At 34.8% G+C, this 21,822-nt stretch overlaps 1 protein-coding gene across 2 annotated transcripts in view; it reads left to right on the forward strand.

Moving 5' to 3' along the window:
• Nucleotides 1–21,822, forward strand: part of PAN3 (poly(A) specific ribonuclease subunit PAN3) — a 78,264-nt gene that overhangs the window by 24,077 nt on the left and 32,365 nt on the right. The window contains exons 3-5 of one of the 2 annotated variants that reach the window (XM_026708836.2): nt 4,699–4,765; nt 7,433–7,503; nt 14,441–14,602. In XM_026708836.2, coding sequence (XP_026564621.1) covers nt 4,699–4,765; nt 7,433–7,503; nt 14,441–14,602 — 300 coding nt within the window. The remainder of the gene's footprint in view (nt 1–4,698; nt 4,766–7,432; nt 7,504–14,440; nt 14,603–21,822) is intronic. The other variant, XM_026708838.2, reaches the window with a different exon arrangement.

Consider the following 21,822-nt stretch of genomic DNA (forward strand, 5'->3'; position numbering starts at 1 on the left):
TCTGTAATTGTGAAATATCTTGAAAGACTGTTGGCCGGAACTTTGCTGGAGAGGAATTCACTGTAAACTAAATAAAAGGGGTTTATCAGGAAGAGGAGTCAGCTTTGCGCTGTTGAGGAAGCTTAGGTCAAAACAGTGTGCATGTCTGGGTGCAACCGTATGTATGTCCAAGTACAGGGAGGCCAGACGAGTATTGTGAAGGATGTGTGCAATTACAAGGAAGCCATGGAAAGAGGATGCAGTGTGTTGGATTGCATGCCTGTGATTGTAGGAAGGTAACGGAAAGTGAGGTATGTATGTGCAAAGGCAGGCAGGCCAGGGAAGGAGGCAATGGTGGGATTCATTTTTTTTTTACTACCGGTTCTGTGGGCATGGCTTGGTGGGGGTGGCGTGGCATGGTGTGGCATGGTGTGGTGAGCATGGCAGGGGAAGGATACTGTAAAATCTCCATTCCCACCCCACTCCAGGGGAAGGAAACTGCAACATCCCATTTCCTCCCCACCCCACTACCCTGCTTTCCAGCTCCGTTCTCCTGTGCAGGGCAACAAAAGAAGACCCAGCCGATCAGCTGGGGCTCGGGAGGCAGAGAGATGGAGGCAGGGTCAGTCAGAGGTGGTACTTGCTGGTTCTCCGAACTATTCAAAATTTCCTCTACCAGTTCCCCAAAACTGGTCAGAACTTGCTGAATACCACCCCTAGAAGGAGGGCAATGGATGTGTGTGAGCAAATGGGGGAAGAAGGTCATGGTGCATGCAACAAGATAGACAGTTAGACGGAGACTTACCATAGTGACTTGCAATCTTCTTTGACTGCTTCCCATTGACTTTGCTTGGGAAAAGCGGGAAGGATAGGGTGCAAATGGCAATCCTGTTGCAACTGATTGTGTGGAGTGATTGGTAGGCACCTGAATTTGTTCACATGACCAGTGATCACAGAGATACTGGAACAGTCAGAACTTCAAAGACCGGTCATTAAGTCCCTTGTTCAGAATCATCACAACTTTGAAAGATATCTGAACAAATTATCGTAACTCGAGAACTACCTATAACATTCATTTTGAATATTGTTTTTCTATTAGAACAACATCTCTCTCTAAATCAATAGAATTCTTGTTCAGATTGCTGACTGGATTCTTCTATTGATTTTCTCAGTGTTTTAAAGCATATATGAGTAAAAGGAGATCAAAACTGCTTTTTCTTACAAAGAAAAGATCCAAAATATTATACAACATAGCAATCCAAAATGCATATAGATCTAGGAAAGTTGGAATATTTATTGATTGAACAAGTAATCATAATTATGGCAGGTGGCAACCTATTTTAGAAAGTACACTAATGGAAAACAAGATGCTTTAGTATCATTTTGGTTCTTATATTTTATTGGAAAGACAAATGTAATAAGCGCTCCCAATGATTTGTTAATGCTAGTGTGAAATTGAAACATTCCATTGTGACCTGTAAGACGCTATAGTAAAATTGTAGTGCTCATATATTTATTGTTTCTGGTGTCTGAATTTCTCTTTTTCTTAAATGAGTAAATAATATTTTTATTTATTAATAAATTTAGATACTGCTTACTTCACTCTTTGAGTGACTCTTGAGAGGTTTGCAGATAAAAATAAAAATAAAAACACAATGGGATACCAAGTTCAGTAAAATGGGAACTAAGTAAAACTATAGATAAAATAAATTAAAAACTAAATGGTAGCAGGATTGCTGTGAAAGTGATTACGTGCTCTTCAAGGCTCACACAAATGGACAGAGCCAGGTCTTAACATTCTAGCTAAGAGAGGAGGGTCCTGCTTCACCTCTGGGGGGAGACATTTCACAGGGTGTGGTAAGTGGCAGAGAAGACGCTTCTTTCTCAAGAATTCCGCCAGTCAGAATTCTTTAACCAACCAGGTCTTTAACATACTTTCCCTGCCTGACTGGATGGGATGGGTTGAAGCAGTGGAGGTAAGACAGTTCCTCGGGTAACCTGTGGCCATGCCATTTAAGCCTTTAAAGCTAATACCTTGAATTGGAACTGGAAGCAAACTGGCACCCAATGCAGCTCAAACAGCAAAGCTGTTTCATGCGCCATCCTTAGTCCTCCCAAAATTTGCTCCTGCAGCCACATTCTGCACCAATTGGAGTTTTTGAATACTCTTCAAGGGAGGTCCCATGTGGAGTGCATTGCAGTAAGTCAGTACAGGAGACAATCATGATATGTGTGATCCGAGAGAATGGCTTACCGATCTAGGAAAAGAGTTGGGCAAAGGCCCTCTTAGTCATGACTGCCACCAGCTGCTCAAGCAGGAGTTGTGAGTCTAGGAGGTCCCCCAGATTGTGCATCAGGTCTGTCAGGGGCATTGCGACCCCATCCATGACCAAAGATGACAAACCCCAAGATACAGACAGCCCGCCTACCCACATCACTCTGTCTTACTAGGATTCAGCTGAAGCCTGTTATTCCCACCCAGGCTCCATGAAAGAGCATCCACATTATTACTTAATTTTTATCACTTAAAGTCATGAGCTTGACTTGTCATTCATTCCCTTATGATAAGAAATTATATATTTGGAAGCTTTAATCTTAGGAGAAGGTATGACACAGTTTCATATACCTGTGTACAGTATGAAGAAAGTGGCATGGATTCCCACTGTCCATATAATCTACTTCAATAAAAGATTCTACTTCAATAAAATTGAATTATAGATAACTTAAACTGCAGAATTTGCTAACGTAAAGTGTTGACTAGCAATTTGGACTGCATTAAAATATTAGATGACACAAAGCTTCCTCCTGTCTGAGTCAAATGCTCTGTGGGCTTGGGACATTGTTAGTACCTGAGTGGGAAGCTTCCAGGATGTATCATGCTATTGGTTAGATTGAGAAGTTAAAAAAAAAACTCTGAAAGAAGTAGGTGGCAAAGTACTTCTGTTCTACGTAAATGTGGACATGTCTGTGGAGTCATCATGAGTGAAACTTGAAGTTTTATATCTAAATTACGTTTGTAACACTGTCCTAAAGTGAATATGTTCCAGTATGTATAATTGCTACATTTTTTGCAGTAAAGAATTTTTATAATCTTTATAATATTGTTACTGAAATTGAAGTACATACATACTCTTTTTTAGCTAGCTAAAGTTTCTGAATACTCTGGTTTGAATGTTAGAAAGTTTAATTAGCTATTAAATTCTTCCTCAATTGTAAAATAAAGGTAAAGGTTCCCCTCGCATATGTGTGCTAGTTGTTTCCGGCTCATCTCTGTTACAAAGTGCTGTCCAAGGATGTCTCCATGGTCATTTGGCCGGCATGACTAAACACCAAAGGCACACAGAACGCAGTTACCTTCCTACCAAAGTGGTCCCTATTTTTCTACTTGCATTTTTACATGCTTTCAAACTGCTAGGTTGGCAGAAGCCGGGACAAGTAATAGGAGATCTCTCTGTTATGCAGCGTTAGGGATTTGAACTGCCAAACTGCCGACCTTTCTCTTTCTGATCAACAAGCTCAGTGTCTTAGCCACTGAGCCACTGCGTCTTCTATTGTAGGGGCTCTCAGATGCCATGATTGCCTGATATAACTAATTTGTGTGGATTCTCCATGAATAGCAGTATTAATGACAATGAAAGTAGCTGAGGGAACATGTTTTTTCTCTCCAGCAGCTTCCCAAAGTGGCCACCTTGGTACTGGATGTTCTTTCCAGCTCTGTGAAGTTATCCCTACCTGGATAGGCCCCTCTCCTCCCTTTTCATACCGCTTCCTGCAAGCAATAAGTTTTTATTTAGAGCTGTGCACATACTATTTTTATACTCCTGGCTTTCAGTCCATCCAGAAATTTACAGTTTCTAAAAAAAACTCACCCAAAGTTTGTAGACCACAGTTTAAGAAACTAAGATGAACTTTAAAAAAAAATGTAATCACTTAAATTTGGTGTATTGTTAAAAAAAACTCTTTGGTAATGAGAGGCATCAGCAAGAATCATTCATGTCTTTATGACTTCACAGTTCAACTAGTTTAATTCACTTTTCTCTTGAGGAGCTCCTGAACATGATTCAAGAGTTCAATTGATGCAAAATGATCGGGGGCTAGATAAGTCAAGACTTACTGTTGTGGGAGCTACATTGATTGTCAATTTGCTCCTGGGTACATTTGGATGCTTAGGGGTTGTATGTCTTCAAGACCATATACTCTAGCTAAAATTTGCCCAGCAGAGGTTATAGCAGAGAAGGTGGATAATCAATCAGGCAAGGGCTCTGCTATGGTTTTCCTTTTTGGAATAGTTTACCTACAATAATTATTCCCAGATGATGTTCAGGAAAGATGTTAAAGTGCAGTGCCTTCGGAGACTCTGAAGATATAAAGTGAATTAATGATGTTTCTTCTGGGATTAAAACTGCAACAAAATGGGTTTAAGTGAGACAGGAAGTACTTTCTGACAGTTCGATCTGTCAGAAAGTAGAAAAGCTGCTGTGTGAAATTGTAAGTTCTTCACAAGAGGTTTTCAATCAGGCTGGATGATTAACTGTCAGAAATACCGCGAAGAATCCTACATTGATCAGATTTTGGACTAGATGACTTCTAAGATCCCTTCTGACTCTATGATTCTATGAGCATTAATCCATGTTAATCCGTTTTGAGTTATAGACATCTGGAGGCAAATAATCTTAATACCTTAATTCACTATACAATTCTATTTTTCATTTTCTGCAGAGGATGACAAATAGCAGCAGTTCACCTAGCCTTCTTAATGACAGTGCCAAGCCATATGCAGGCCATGGTAAGAAAACTTTAAGATTATGTTAAAGCTATTTTATAGAAAAAATACATATGGTTTAGAACCTCATTATTTAAATAATACATACATTTCGTATAACTTTATTACAAATTATTTTAGGATTAACTTGTACTGATGTTTTGAGTTTTGTTTTGTTTTTTTACATTGCCGATCTGCAATTTAAATTAAATTAAGCATTTTAAGATTTTGGGATGAAAGATGAAATATTTTAGATGAAAACATGAACTGGGATTCATTGCCACTTTTATTGCACCCGAGAATATGGGTTTGGTTAGGGAAATTGCTATATCTACATTCTTCAGATGATGCTAAAACAGACAGCAGTGTATACTACACTTAAGGATGTATAATTTAATTTTCTTAGTGTACATAATTGTATTTTGGTGATTTAAATAATTTAGAAGGGAAGCTTTATGTCATGAACATTCCTTATCTTCTGTACATTATAAAGAGCTATATTGTGGGTATAATTAGTTTTATCTAAAATCCTTCAAAGCAGTCATTTATAAACGTAGCTAATAATAGGAGTTAAATTAAGGTCCAAAAGTTGCTGTAGTTCTTTAGAAACTATCAGCTAAACTAAAAGCTATCAGCCAAATAAACTACCAAAGACTGAGCAATGTTTCTGATTTTTGTAAAAACAAATTTCTAGAAGAGTAATTGAACATTTTCACCAATTTACCATTTTATTTACAATTCCTTGACTATCATCTAAGAAGCTATTATTCATGTAATATTTTACTTGCAATCTTTAGTAATTTGCCAACATATATTTAAAAGGAATTTAACACAACAAAGAATTTCATCACCCAGAAACTTTTGAGCCTATTAATGGGAGGTTTACAAAAGTTATGTCTTTTTAAAAAATAACTAAATTAAATGAAATAGTTATGAGTTTATTGTAGTCAAAAATACTCAGGTAAATTAAGAAGGAATTAGTGAACTAATCTTACTTGGGACAGTGGAAACTTACACCTTTAGCATATTTGTTTAGCAATGATTTATTTTTCTATTAATAATCACATATTTAATTAGAGCCCTATCTAATTTTGCTGGAAAAAAATCTTGTTTTACTTCTAGGTTTATTTTCATTATCATTTAGTTCTGCTGTACTTAAAAATAAATACACCCCCCCCACACTCTAAGCCTTTATTTTTTTCCCCTGCAATATATACACTGCTTAATTTCAAAAAGTTTGTGAGTGATACAGTGAGAAGAAAGGAAGGAATTGAAAAAACAATTTTCAATAGTAGCCAGTTTCCTAGTTCTTAAAATTCTGCAGAAACTAGTAACATGTAGTTTGTTTGAGCTTACTTAGCTTGTTGTGTGAGGAACTTATGTTTTGTAATTTAATAATCACCATAAATTATGACAAGAGTATGCCATATTACTATGATTATATTGTGAAGGATTCATTATTTGGAACAGCAAGAACCATAGTAAGTGAGATAAAAATTCAGAATGGATGGGTGCCACCATCCATTCTGCTGATATGATTTATGGATTTTGAAAAAAAAGAGAAGTTAGGATTTTTCAAATATAAAACTCTGTTTTTTTGAGCTGCTTCCGGACTCAAAATGTAAGGAAATTACTCTATTTATATTCCCAATTGTGAGAAGGAGTTTTAGAGGTGAAACAACCCTCCTCCAATTCTATTCAATACATGCAATCCTGGTTTCCATTTGTCTGTCCTTGATTTATGAGTTAGAGAGCTCTGGTGACTTTAGCCAAATCTAACTTACTCAATAAAGCACCTTTGTGAAAATCCAGTTTAGTGTGAGATAGATAGATAGATAGATAGATAGATAGATAGATAGATAGATAGATAGATAGATAGATGTCTGTGCATGTGTATGTGTATGTTAAAAGCAGGGGTGGGATTCTACCGGTTCTATCCACTTCTGTAGAACCGGTTGCTCTGAAGAACAACAAACAGAGAGAACATACATAGAACCGGTTCTATGTTTGCGGCTGTTTTGGCCCACCTGCCCGCCTGGGCTCTTACCTGACCTTTATTTCCTGCATTTTCAACTGCAGCTGCTTTGCACGACACAGCTGCGGTTGAAAAAGCAGGAAGAAAAGGGCTTTTCCAACCGCATGCAGCGCTGCTTAGCTGTCGTATATTGCACTCGAGCGACTCGCGCGACGCAGATCGACAGAACCAGTAGTTATACTGGTCGGATCCCCTCCCTGGTTAAAAGGTTTATCACACGTTACTGTGAATTAAGGGATTACTGGGTCTTAAAAAGATAATTTTTTATTGTGAAGATATAAAAATGTTATATAAGGCTCAAAACTAAAGAGGAAAGTCTTTAGGTGTGAATAAACTTGCTGTTTGAAGTTTATTTAGTTCTTTTTGCAAAATTTTAATATTGAAATAAATTCATTTGTACATCTCATGAAAGATAAAAGCCAATTTGGTCTAGTGGTTAAGGCACCAGGCTAGAATGCAGAGACTGTGTATTCAAGTTCCTCCTTAGCCGTGAAAGCCAGCTCAGCCCAACTCACCTCAGTGTTGTTATTGTAGGGTAAATGGGAAGAAAAAGATGTGTTGGCTATGTTTGTTGTCTTGAGTTATTTGTAAAATAAAGGTGGAATGTAAATAAATAAAATCTCTGGGGTTTTTTTTTTATAAAATTTGTTTTGCAGATCCTCTTGCTTCACCTAATTCATCCTTGTTTAATGATTTTGCTGCCCTCAGCTTATCTCAAAGAAGAAAAGTAAGTATCACAAACATTATAATTTTTTATCCAAATAATAAAAATTACGTATATGAATAGCATTTAAATATTAATTATTATTAATAGTAGCATATTAAGCATACTTGTGAACTTTACATTATAATACAATTATTCAATTATTTAATTAAGCAAGTTTTCTTCACTTTATGTTCCATCTCTTGCAAACATTCAGTATGAATTTTAATACTGTAATATTATCGGTGGCTAGCATTAAACAAGTATTTCAGTTAAGCAATTGTTACGTTTTAATCTAAAGCAAACTTATTCAGAGTGTCTCTGGATCTTGTTGAACCCATGCACAGTCTATTCAGCAATTTCCATACTTTCCAGCTTTCTCCAGACAGCTCCTCTGTTGGTCCTATCAGTGTTGGTTCTTTGTAGCTTTCCATAGTCCACTCTGCTTTCAAATTGTTTGAACTCTTCCCAGTCATTGACTCAAGGAAGTTTTTCCTAGATTTTAATCTCTGATGAGCTGGTTGTCGGCCATAGAGCGTTGTCTAGATATAGATGATTTAAGCCTCTCTCTGTATGCTGCTGCTTCTCTGCAAGCAGCAGACAGGGCAATGCGGACTAGGTGGTAGATTTTATCTAGAAAGATAAGTTTAAGGCATCCAGTAATAATTCTACTGGCTTCATTTAGAGTAACATCTACTTTCCCAGTGTGTGCTGATTTATATCAGATTGGGCAAGCGTACCTGCTGAAGAGCAAAGAGCGAGAGCTGCTATCTTAAGGAAACTTGGTTTGGTATCCCAGTAGGTTATCTCTTTAATTAACTATCAGAATTATTAGGAAGTTAAATGTCCCTGAATGTTCTTCCAGCTACCTGAATTATTGAATTTTTAACATTACTTGGGACAAAATGTCTCTTACGTGTTTCCCTGGAGTGATTACTATCATTATTTACTTTAAAAAAAATCAATTTTGTGGTGTCAAATAGCTTTCAATTCCCAGCGACTCTGTTGAACTTTTTTATTCCATTTTTATTATTATTATAGCTAACTCAAAGTGACAAATATTCCTAATACCCATCTCCTATTTTCCCCACAACAGCTTTGGGAAGTAAGTTGGGCTGAGAGAGAATACCTGGCCCAAAATCATCCAACTGGCTTTTCATGTGTAAGATGGGACTAGAACTCAGGTATCTTACTGTTAGACCAAACTGTCTCATCATGACGATTTATTCTCCATAGCGATCTATTCTTAACGTATTTTTTCAAGTATCCCAACAGTGCATTCATTGAAATGAGTTCATCTACCTTACTGCTGGTAATCATCCTCTTTTCCTTCCACCTTTCCCAGTTTTGTTTTTTTCCAGAGAGTTGAGTCCTAACATACATAATGTGTCAAAGCAGGATAATTTGAGCCTGGTTATTTGTGCTTCAAGTCAGAATTATGGGTTGATTTGTTTCCATTGGATTGTTTTCTTCGCTTATCCATGGTATTCAGAATAATAGAGTTGGAATGGACCTTGGAGGTTTTCTAGTCCAACTACCTGTTCAAATAAGAGTCCCTTTACCATTCCAGACAAATGGCTGTCTAAGCTCTTCTTAAAAATCTCTAGTGTTTGAGCACCCACGGCCTTTGGAGGCAACCGTTCCACCGATTAATTATTTTCACTGTCAGGAAATTTCCCCTTAGTACTAGATAGGATCTCTTCTTGATACATTTCCATCTGTTATCTCTTACCCTGCCTTCAGGTGCTTTGTAAAATAGGTTGACCCTCTCTTTTTTGTGGCAGCCCCTTAAATATTGGAAGACTGCCAGCATGTCATCCCTAGTCCTTTTTTTCTTCAATACCAAAGTATAAAGACATCAATATTTTTCCCATCATGCTTCTTTAAAACCTGATTTTTGCTTCCACAGAGCGCCACAGGGAATAGCATGGCTTGTACGATTCTGATCTTTGTAGATATAGACATAATAATGGCACTTGAATATTTTTTCCAAGGTTTTTATGGTTGCTCTACCAAGTGCTAGCCTGTGGCATATTTCTTGATTGCTTGTTCTTTTGCTGTTTATATCCACTGCTGAAGCTATCCACTGCTTCAGAATCTTCATTGTCAATTCTAAGGCTGCTTGTATACTTTGCTTTCATTAATTTGTGTTTAATTTTAGTCCCATTTTGGGGTCCTTTGACTTTTAGTACTTGGGCTTGCAGATCCTTTGCATTTTCGGTTATATATTTTTTTAAAAATGTATTTATGTAGTATTCCAATCTACAAAAACTCTGCTTGGTATACAAGAACAGAATGTACCATTAAAATGTTTACATAGTCATAAATTAAATAGCTACTTTCATATCTTTGCAATGGATTAAGTGCCTACTAAATTAAAATAGGTTTTAGCGCCTTATAAACAATTAAGAGGGATGGGACCAGACATCAGGGAATAATGTTTTATCTAGAGCAGATGTATTGTCAGGTTTGGAAGTCAAATCGGATCAACAGATGTAGGATCTTCTGTTTTAACACTTAAAATTGGCACTGCTTTTTCTAAACTGATAAGTGTGCTTTTGACCCTTTTAAAGAATATTTTTACCTCTTGGAACAAACGGTCCTCAAACCTTGTAATAAGTTGAGAATTGAAAATTCAGGAGAATTAGCGTACTTCTATCTTGTTTACAACAGATGAAAATAATGAGTGGCTAAATAAAAAAAAAAATCTCAACTTGCCAAAGTTGTCGTGACAGCAGTTTTACACTTTCTGTGTAGTGCATGATTATAAATGACCTTCAGTGTTAGGAAACTACATTAAGGGACTTTTTAAGAGTATTTCCATTTCTTCATAATGATGATATTTAAATCCTCAATATTAGTTTTTTTCTACCAACAGACTCAACAAATCCTGTCTATATCCTGATTTCAGAATGTGTGGGCTTCTTTGGATAGGATCCACATTGTGTGTGTTTATCTAGTTTCATTAATTAACAAAATAATGGCCAAAACAAGAACAGTGCTATTGCATCTTTTTAACATTCTGCTGACAAGCTAATCATAGTTCATCTCATTATTTCTTCTTGTCTACTCACTTTCACAAATCCCAAAACTCAGCAAAATGAGGATTTCATATTCAGATCATCCAAAGTTTCATTTATTATCTGATAAGAATGTTGCCTTGCCTTTTTCCCAATCTCTGTTTTATTACTGTCCTTCCATAATTTTGATAATATTTTTAAGAGACAGCAAAAAAAGCAACAAATTAGCACCTATATTATAAGGAAGGAAATATTATTATAAAAGTTAATTGTAACAGATACATGTTTGCACTAGCATAGAATCCATGTATGTGAATTTTCAGATGATGTCTCAAAAAAGTATGGTTAACCACAAGCATTCAGCTATTCTACAAGTTTATTTTGAAATTTTTGCAGTGTTTATCATATTTAAAGGTAATATCAGTGTGTCTTGTCCATTTTCAACTCTAACATATCTGTAATCTGTTTGGCAAATGACTAAAATATGGATAAATCTGGACATCAGTTGGGTTACTGAATTCTAACAGAAATTGAATTTCTAGTTCATTCTGAACCTTCAGTTATAATTTAGGCAGATGAAGGCTGTGAAGAGACGAACATAACTCAACAGTTATTAATATAATTTTCTCAAAACTTAATAATAAGCAGCCTAGACAATTATGCTTTCATGTTAGCTTGCTTTCATGGATTGTATTCTTTTTTTGTAAAAACACTGCAGATTTGAAAAAGTGAAGAATAGCTATTTATGTGACTCAATTTTGTTTTTTTCCCTATACAGAATTGCTTGTTCAAGGTACACCTTGCTTTTTAAGTTGATGAATGAGTGGTTGAGAATGTAATTTTGAAAAGAAGAATAAATGGGAAGGTTATATTTTTATACTTCCCTACATTTTTAGCTTCAGAAAAAACATAGTAAAAGATAGTTATAAGACAGGATTTTAAACTATCCTTGTCTTTATGATATCAAATGAAATTTCATAAAGGACTGCCTGATTGTGAATATATTTTAAGTAAAACTAATCCTGAAGAACCATTTTTTGTTTGCTTTAGCATAGGCAGATATTTCCACAAGTAAAATTGAATTTATAAATTTAATATGAATATAGTTTCAATTTCTACATATAGGAAAGCAAATATGCTGCTGAACTTAAAATGCATATACTTTAAATCAGATGCTATTGTTGATATGCTTTCATGCATTGTGATATAAATTGTTGTAGTTGAATTGAATACACTTAATTCAGCGTATTATTCACGGGCTCACAAATTAATAAAATAAAATGAAATTTTATATCATATAATCTGGTAATTTTTTATTTATATTCTTTAAATTAGGAGCAAATTATGCCCATATAAGCAGCCAGATTTAAATTCTTTTCTTTCAATTAAAGTTATTATATATTTATTTGACAAGTCTTAAATATAAGCTAATGATAATGTGAGTATGAGTGCTGCTCTAATATAAAGTATTTTAATTTTTATTAGGCTTTAAAAAAAACACCTGCTGGTCACTGCCCAGTATCAGATGTTGAATAGGAAGTCAATATCAATAAATAATTTGGTGATATATTTTCTGAAATTTTTCCTAATATTCTAAAATGAAATCTGTGATATAAGAATTACACTAACTTGTGTGCCTAGAATGACACAACATTTAATTTCTGTAATAAGATTAGTATGGTATTGCTAAGTACTCTTTAATATATTTATAGTTTTTAATATAAGACTAAATTTTGCCTTATATAATGTATGGGGGTAATGTAAGTAAATAATTATCATTACTTAAATCATAGAACATGCACTGTTATGGGGTACAAAATAGAAAAATGCTTTGTTTTTTGCCATTTTTTTGAGAACTGGAAATTTTCCACTTTTATTCTTTATCATAAATTATTCATGCATTCCTGGCCTATTTTCCAACTATTAGCTGGTAAAAATTGTACATTTGGATTCACGAAAGCCATGGTATCCCTTTTGTTTTCATCAGAGTACAGTACTGACTGCAAGGCCATAGCAGAGACAAATTTAATAAATGCATAAAGGGTTTGATATACTGCATTATGCATCAATACATTTGGAGGCATATTGTGTATATGAGTCTGTTTGCATATACATGGACAGATACACAATAATGAGGGAAGGGTTTTTGGAAGAAAAAACCTTCGGGCTTTAATCCCTTTGCTTTATGCATGAATAAATTTGAACACCAAAATATTTATTTTTTCTAAATAATCATAGGATGGATGTATACATCTTACTGAGTAAAGTCGATAAAGAAGTGAATAAACTGAAGTTGCTCCGGGTCCTTTTGTTATGCAGAAGAATCTTAAAGAAAAAGAAGCATCATTTATTTAGGGCTTGTCTGTATTTCAAATATGAGTAGTTACTCTGAAATTACATCAATGAGCGAGGAATGATCAAAAAGCGCCTGGGTTTTAGATGAATATGGATTTTTCTGTTGTCATAAATGTTTCTGGGTATTATATGGATGGGTAATACAGACAGTTTGAAGTTCACTATTTATTTATTTTAAATTCAAGTTATCTTTCCCGGTACCAAGAATTTAGCTTCTGGGTAACTTCATCATTAATCAAGTCTACTTGTGCAACAGAATTGTTTGAGAACTTAGCTTTGTCTGTTAAGAATGGAATGCACCTGAATCTCTTCTCAAACTAATACAATAAACTAATAAACCATTACTTTTTATTATATTAGTAGCAGTGAGATCTTTGTATCTGTCCTTCTCCCTAGTATTTTTGCCTATGATTGATTTTAATTTTATGATTCCTTTTTATTTTTATTCCAGCAATATGTACTAGCAATTTATTCTATTACATTCTAGAGAGCCAGAATTAAGATTAAGCAGGTACCATGAAATTACATCCAGCCCTTTGTATTATGCCATTTTGCAATTTCTTTTCATTTAGAATAGGCTCTCCCTGGTTTAATCTTCAGTTACTTTTATGTTATTACATGCTGTGTAAGCCTTAGCATTACTCGACAGAAGACCTGCATTTTATTTCACAAACATCTAGATTTGGTTCTAAAGAAAGGTATGCTATAAATATATTTCTTTACTTCCTACATTTTTGTAAAATAATGTTTATATGGCTTAGGATTGGAATTGGCTAACTGAATGTTACACATTGGAAATTCAAGCTTTATTAATCCTGGCTAATTTTTAAAAGTATGATAATTTTATGATTGACACTTTACTTTTAGATTAGTTCTAACATTTTATTATTTTTGTACAGTGATTTATAATTCAATACCAAAGCATTATTTGATATTATATATGCATATTTAAAAGTATGATTCTAAATTTACCAGTGTTTGCTTACCAGAATGTTATCTGTTAGCAGAAATCATAATAAGATATCGTGTGAATTTTTAGAATTGATTGAAAGCTATGTTTGCAAAATGGACAGTTTCGTATTTTTTAAAAAAAGTTTATCCATGGGATTTCAAATTTCAAATGTCTTTAAATTGTTACAGAATGTAAAGATGTTTTATTTGAATGCCTGTTTTCAATTCTGGAAACTTTCAGGATTTCATAATTTTTAAAAAAATCATTGTCCTGGTTAAAAGTATCTGAAAATCAAAGCATGCTAATAATGATATTTTATTTTGTAAGAATATTATGAGAAGGAAGCTCCACTTCTTTAAATTAGGCCTTGCAAATGATACATCCTGAATATATTTTCTTGGAATTCAATGAGTCTTACATTGAGTAGATGTATATTTAGATTATGTTACAGGTTGTACAGTTTTTGCTGATACTTGCCCTGTGAACTTTCTTTTATAAGTCATAGCAGTTAATATGGAAGCAAACCATCTTAGAAATTTTACTTGCAAATTGTTTCCTATTCCACCAATCAAACCAAAGATATCTATCTAAGGGATACTGGGAGTGCCCTGGTTTTTTTCCTTCTTTTCCATAGCCAAGAAAGTATCGACTGGGGATGCTGGAAGAGAGGATAGTTCCTGTGGGATCAAAGGCACGGAAATCAAAGAACACTATTGGCTGCTTGACTGACAGGTGTAAAACAGGAGTGCCCATCAATATGGTTTGGTGGAACAGAGTCACAGAAAACAATTTACAGGTAAAATTACTTTTTCCTAGTCACTTTAATTAATTTTGGGGTACTCTCTTATTATTGGAAGATGCTGAGGTCAGGTAGATGCAGTGGGATTGAAATTTAATCAAAATTTTCACAGATAAATGAACAAATATGAATGAGTTTCTTAATGTCTCAACTAATGTCTGTTAGGTTGGTAAGAATAATATAATTAAAACCCATAGAAGTCACATGCCATTTTTTTAAAAAATTGATGATATTCTAGTGAAAATTAATAATCATTTAGGAAGAATGTTAATAAAACAATGTTAATATACTGTTTATTTTAGATGTCCTTGTCTGGCTTTTAGTGAGGAGAAGCCAGAATTCCTGGTAGGTGCAACATGGTATAGGATATTCATTGCCACCCTTTGTTTCTTTGCTGTCGCCAATCAATAGTAGCTAAACTATAATAGAATCAGTAAATTATACAGATTACCTACTTCATAACTACTAATACAATGGTTAGTAAGTTATAATAGTAAAAAATCTTTTTTTTTAAAAAAATCAAGCCCTTAGAAAAGAGAAATGCAAAATGCCAATATATTTTTCATCAAAATCACAAGTATGGGGAAACAAATACTCTTCAAATTTAATATCCTGTTTCAGTTTTGTCTTATTATAATAGATTTATAGGAATGTGCAAAACTCACTTATTTAGGACTGATATGATTTCTCTAAAAAGTTTATTTCCTGGACTGGTCAGTTTTTCGTGTCTGCTTTGCTTTCAGTAACTTTTACTGCCCTAATAATAGTGCTAATAAAAGAAAAAAAATATTTGAGATGTTCTGCTCTTAGCAGCCTTTCCAGATCATAGTCTTCCCAAGGTAACAGCAACAAAAAGTATAATAATATCATACTTAAAAGTTAATGCATGAGGGTCTAGATAAGTATTCTGCTGCTGCAGAACAGAATCATAAGAGCCATGATACACAGTGGTTAGAATGCAGTACTGCAGACTAACTCACTGCTCACTTCAGGAGTTTGATTCTCACCGGCTTAAAGTTAACTCAGCCTTCCATCCTTCTGAGGTCGGTAAAATGAGGACCCAGATTGTCGAGGGCAATATGTTGACTCTGTAAACCATTTAGAGAGAGCTGTAAAGCACTGTGAAGTGGTATATTAGTCTAAGTGCTATTGCTATTGCAGCAGAACAAAAAATGTATGGATTTGCCTCTAATGTAAAAACACAAACTATGAATATAATATACAAAATTAGCATGTAAATAAGTTCAATGGCAGTAGTCTGCATTACTTTTGCAGTATTTTATGTAGCAGTTACAATCGCAAAAGGATGCATTTTGTGCCTGCAGAAGCGCTACTAACTAAGAAGTTAATGTTTCACAAAAGCATATTATTTTGCATCTTAAAAAGAGAGAGATTTTTGAGGGATTTGGAAAGAATCTTAGTTTTAATTTGATATTTCAATATTTGCTTCAAACAGAAGAGGCGGAATAGCAGAATGTCAGAATGGTTGAGAATTCAATGACTAAATAAATTACTCTGAATTATTTTCATTGTAATAATTTCTTCAGTTGAGTAGGCAGCTGTGTCCTCTTGAATCTAGAGCATTTCATAGTCTTGGCTTTGGAAGATATAAACTATTTATATTTTATAATATAACAATATATTATATTTTTCATCATATAACAACAATCATATAACAAAAGCACATATCATACATCTTCTATTGTTATACCACATAACAATATCACCATTCATTTATCACTTGGGGGAAGCAAAATTGAACTTTGGTTTTGGATAGATCTTACAGCTTTTTTATAGTTCAAGAGGAAACTTTAATTAGATTGTTGCTTAATGAGGGTGTAGTAAATTTTGTTGTTCCTTAATGACTTGACCTATATACATACTCCTTTCAATTCAAGAAGTTGAGGCTGTATTCAGTAGATAATGCTTATAGTTTTGGCTTATAAATGTTAACAGGATTAGAACTTTTGTTATTCAATAAGCAAGAATGGTTTTGTATTTGTCTTACCACATTTCTTATTTTTCTGATACAGATCTCAGCCCAGAGAAACTGTTCTGCATGCGCAAGGACTAGTTGCTATAAGACTTCAAATGATTTTACAGGAAAAAAAATCAGCCCACTGCAATACACAAAGATGCTTTTTCCAAAAGGTAACTGGACTTGCTTGGTTTTTTTTTTTAATTCATTTCTCTTCCAGAGAACTGAAGCAGCTTATTGGATGAGGAGCAAACATTTTCAAAGAAAAAAGTTCAGTTGCCTTTTGGAAAAAGTATCTTTGGAACAATCATGACTGAGTTGCTTGAGAATCTCCATAAACATTTAGCTCACAGAAGGTTATGGGTTTTTTTTTCCTGTCAGACAATCAAGTTATCTTTTTTATACATGGATGAGGGCTTGCAATGCTGTTTTTCAGTATAATAATACTCTTTCATTCATTGCTTAATAGAATGTGAAAAAATATAATAGCCAAACTGTGATGCATTTGTTTTAGAAAATTAAATGTTAATATTTCTGTTTCTCACCTTTGCAGACTCTCAAAAGGCTATATACATAGCTCAGAAAGGCACACCCTCTCCTCAGTAATAGCCCAGTCAGGTATATCAAGTTGAAGGGAGGTAACTGGTCCAACATAACTTGGTGATCTCACTAATGGATAGCTGTTCTTATGTGAAACTGCCCTTTATGAGTTTCAGGTTACAATTTCAACAAATTCTGTCCACTACATATGCTTGTTAGAGGACATGAAACTGTTTGAAAAGAGCCAGGTTGTGACCCCCTGGTCTTTCCTTTAAGAAATGCTTAAATGGTTTGCTAAAATAGTGCCTTTGGTTTCTGGACCTGAGGAATACAAAAAAAAAAAAAAAGCCCATAATCTTTTTCTTTTAAACATTGTTATTTTCTTTTTCAGTCAATACAGTTGAAACAGAGAAAACAATGTTTAAAGGAATGAATCAATGGATAACTAATGTAATTATTTTAGTATTTATTAAGAATTAGCTTATCGATCACTTGAGGGATTTTAGTATAGTTCAAGGTGAAATCGTAAAATATTGAATATAGTGCACAATTAATATGATAGCATAAACCACAGAAAATAGTTGCAAAATTAAACTAAAATCCAGTTTTATCCACATAAGGGCATAATAGAAAATTCAGATCCTTCAATACCCTTTTTTTCACTCAGAATCTTTAGCTACTGTTATAGTATTCCATATGGAAAAGGATAATTCAAAAGTCTATATGAAGAGAAAAATTCTGTTCTTATATTTTGTGTATAATTAAATGCTGTTTAAGGAAATAGTGGGGTTAATGTTCTGTACTGTAAAATAAAGTCTGATATGCAAAGGAGGAATAGGTTTTGCCTGAATAACAAAAATATATAGCATGCAAATATTAATCACCAATTAGTTAGTATTGTGGATGGGGATAACAAGGGACATGAGGAGGAGGCAATCATACCAGCACAGGAAGAGGGTTTGATTTATATGAAAGAAAAAGAATGTGTTTTTCAGTTAACCGGATGAATTTTAATATTACACAAAGGCATGCTAATTTTATACATCTAGAGGCATTTTAAGGAAGGATATTAGTGTCTGGATGTATATAATCTTCCCCTCTGCAAGTTTAGAATATTTAAGAATGCTTTATTGCCCAAATGTGATTGGACACACAAGGTGTTTGTCTCCTGTGTATTAGCTCTCAGTGTACATACAAACAATGAAGTATTATAATCATAGGATACCAATAGGAAAAGGTAGTAGAAAAGATGTGAAGGATAATAGTAAAACAACCTTACTACATGGGTAAATAGACATAGACTTAAGACAGCACTGTGGTAATTAGGTAATCAGTAGAATGATGGCATGAAGAAAAAAATTGTCTCTCTGTCTAGTTGTTTTGGCATGCAATGTGCTATAGTGGCGTCCTGAGAGGAGGAGTTGAAACAGTTTATGTCCAGGATGTGAAGGGGTCTGTAAATATTTTCTCAGCCCTCTTTCTGGCTTGTGTAGTATATAGGTTCTTAATGGAAGGCAGGCTGGTTGCAATAGTTTTTTTTTCTGCAGGCCTAACTATCTGTTGAAGTATGTACGTGTCCTGTTTACTGTACCAAACCAGACAGTTATAGAAATACAAATTACAGACTCAATTCCTCTGTAGAACTGTATCAACAGCTCCTTGGGCAGTCTGAACTTTCTAAATTGACATAGGAAGAACATCCTTTGTTGTGCCTTTTTAATGATGGTTTTAATGCTAGGTTTCCATTTCAGGTCCTGGATGATTATAGAACCAAGAAATTTGAAAATCTCTACTATTGGTACTGTGTTGTTTAATATAGTAAGAGGTGGTAAAATAGGAGGGCTCCTCTTAAAATCCACTTTCAATTGCAAACAGTTTTTCAGCTCTAGGTTGTTCTGACTGCAGCACAGGGGCAATTGTTGTTCAACTTTCCATCTTGAATGATGCAGACTCACTACTGTGTCGAATGAGACCAATAGCTGTTATATGTGCAAACTTCAGTACTTTAACAGAAGAATCCTTAGAGATGCAGTAATTGGGATAGATGGAAAAGAGTAATGGAGAGAGCATACAGCCCTGTACTAATTGAATGGATATTCAGTCTGATTTTACCTAGCTTCATCTGCTGCTTTCTATCTGTCAGAAAGCTTTTAATCCACCTACAAGTGTGGACAGGCATAGTCAGTTTAGAGTGAAAATTTTTTGGAATGGTGGTACTGAATGCCGAGCTGAAGTCTACAGATAGGACCCTTGCATAGGCCTTTGGGGATTCAAGATGTTGTAAGATGTACTGCAGCATCATCTACGATCTATTTGCGTGGTAGACAAACTGCAAAGAGTAGCAGCAGATCTGTGATGATTTTCAGATGGGCCAGCACTAACCTTTCAAAGGTTTTCATAACTACAGATGTCAGAGCAACTAGTCTGTAGTGGGTCTGAAGTGTAAGCTTGTCAAAGACTAAGGTGTAGAGTGCATATTATGAAGATTGAAAGTTTATGACAGTGGAAAACAAGCCTGTCTGCTCATCCCATTTTTATGAAAGTGTCCCATTCAATTTTTATGATTCTTTATATGGTAGAAAAAGGGTGGCAAGTAAACTGCACCTAATTTAATATATAAAGAAGCAAAAGTATAGTTCTGAGTCATAAGAGAAGCAAAAGCTCTTTTTTTGTTACTACATTATATTTGTGCCCTAGCTATTCTGGAAAATGAGATGTAAAAGTTACAGGGAAATCACTGTATGAATAACTTTAATCAACCCACTTTCTCTTGATATATTCTGATCAGGACTATATTATGCGTAATATTTTGTGCATAAAGTCAGGAAAGTTTTATAAATGAGATGTAAGTTGGCTCTTGATTCCATTGTGTGTTGCTATCATATTTTATCATATTTTCCACGTTTCATGTTTGAGCTGTTTTCATTACTGCATTTTAAAAGGTAGATTTTTGTCCATTTTACCTTTACTTTTCACATATTTGTACAAGATTAATAATTGTTTCCAAGATTTGTTGTAGTTGAAAATAACAATTGCTTGTGTCACGATACCTAATTAAAACTAAATATGATGGTTTCCAGTTTCTTGATGGGGGAAATGTGTTGTGTCATCTTATGTCAAAATGTTAGGCATGAAAAATACTGGATTTGGATAAGATTTCTGTAAAAATGCTGTGTTTATTTATGAAAAGAAACAAAGACAACATACCTACAAAAGTGAATGATGCATATAAAGATATAGAGTAGACCCCTGATGGCAAACTTATGGCACGTTTGCCAGAGGTTGCATGCAGAGCGCTCTCTCTGGGCACGCGAGCTGTTGCCCCAACTCAGCTCTGCCACGCATGCTTGCGTGCCTCCCACCAGCCAGCTGATCTTCAGGTCTCTGCCATGCATGCGGGGCGTGTGCATGGGGGGCAGGGCGCACGTGCGAGGGGGTCATGTGCACATGCGCGGGAAGTGGGATGCACATATGCGGTGGTCACGCACCATTTGCGGGAGCAGGGTGCATGTGCAGCGTGCGCACACATGTTGCATTTTGGGATGTGTGCTTTGGGCACTTGGTGCCGAAAAGGTTAGCCATCACCGGAGTAGATTATTGGTCATGTAAAAGTTTCATTAATTAATTAACTAATTAATTCAAATTATATGCTGCCCATCTCAACATAAACTTACTCTGTAATGCTCAAGAAATGGTAGTAACTGTTGCAATTAATGCTGTCTCTTGTACATTATGGCACAATAAAATGCTATAACATTTCAGATGTGACAAGATTTTTTTAAACATTGTAAGAAAAGTAGACAGCAAAATCATTGTTTTTTTAACTAAGGGTATACCAGGAACTCTGGGGGCAGTGGTTTTTCATTTTTTTAAAAAATTCGGTCAGCTCTTAAGTTGTAATACTGTGAAAACATATTGCATTTTGAGTTTGGTTTGGCTATAGAAAAAAGGGAGCAAAGTCTAGAATGAGTTTTGAGAGATAAATAAAATTGGGATACTTTGGGTGGCAGATAGTTTCTTATTGGTTAGTGACTTCAGGCAAGTATATCGATCTTAAGAATGTCTGAAGCGGTGTACATGTTAATTGAACAACTTTAGCAGTTTTATCCATTATTTTAAATGTATGGGTTTTCAAATCAAGGACAACTTGAGGTAATAAGAGAACAGCTAAAGACATTTAAGGGTAGTGTTGATGAAAAATAACCCTAATGTAATTATGATGAAATCTATATATCTTGTGAAGGGTATCGTATTTATTTCCATTCCTATCTTCAATGAAATTATTAGCTTTATTCACAAGGGCCTCACACAAATTCATGTATGTAGTTGCAGTATCACAAAATTTGAGACTATCACAGTGATTCACACTCCTCCTCTCAAAGGCCTCCATTATTGTAACTTTTTCTGCACTTTATTAAATTGTGTCACTTCTCAGCAGAGTGGTGACTTTTTGATTATTTTATTAGTTTGGTTTTATTTTATGAAAAGACAACATATACAGTTTTTAATAGTAATAGCAACTAGACAACCCAGGGCCTGTTGGCTCATCAGACCGATTTTTGTACCTAAACTGAGAAGTAGAACGAGCAAGGATGGGCAGAAATGCTGTGGGAGCAGGTGTGACTTCTGGCTTCCTGCTGGCTTCCCCATTGACTTTCCCGGGAGAAAGCTGGCAAGGTGCAGGAGAAATGATGATCAC

Source organism: Pseudonaja textilis, chromosome 7 (genome assembly GCF_049901715.1).
Source record: "Pseudonaja textilis isolate UNSWEBS1 chromosome 7, rPseTex1.2, whole genome shotgun sequence".
NCBI lineage: Eukaryota > Metazoa > Chordata > Lepidosauria > Squamata > Elapidae > Pseudonaja > Pseudonaja textilis.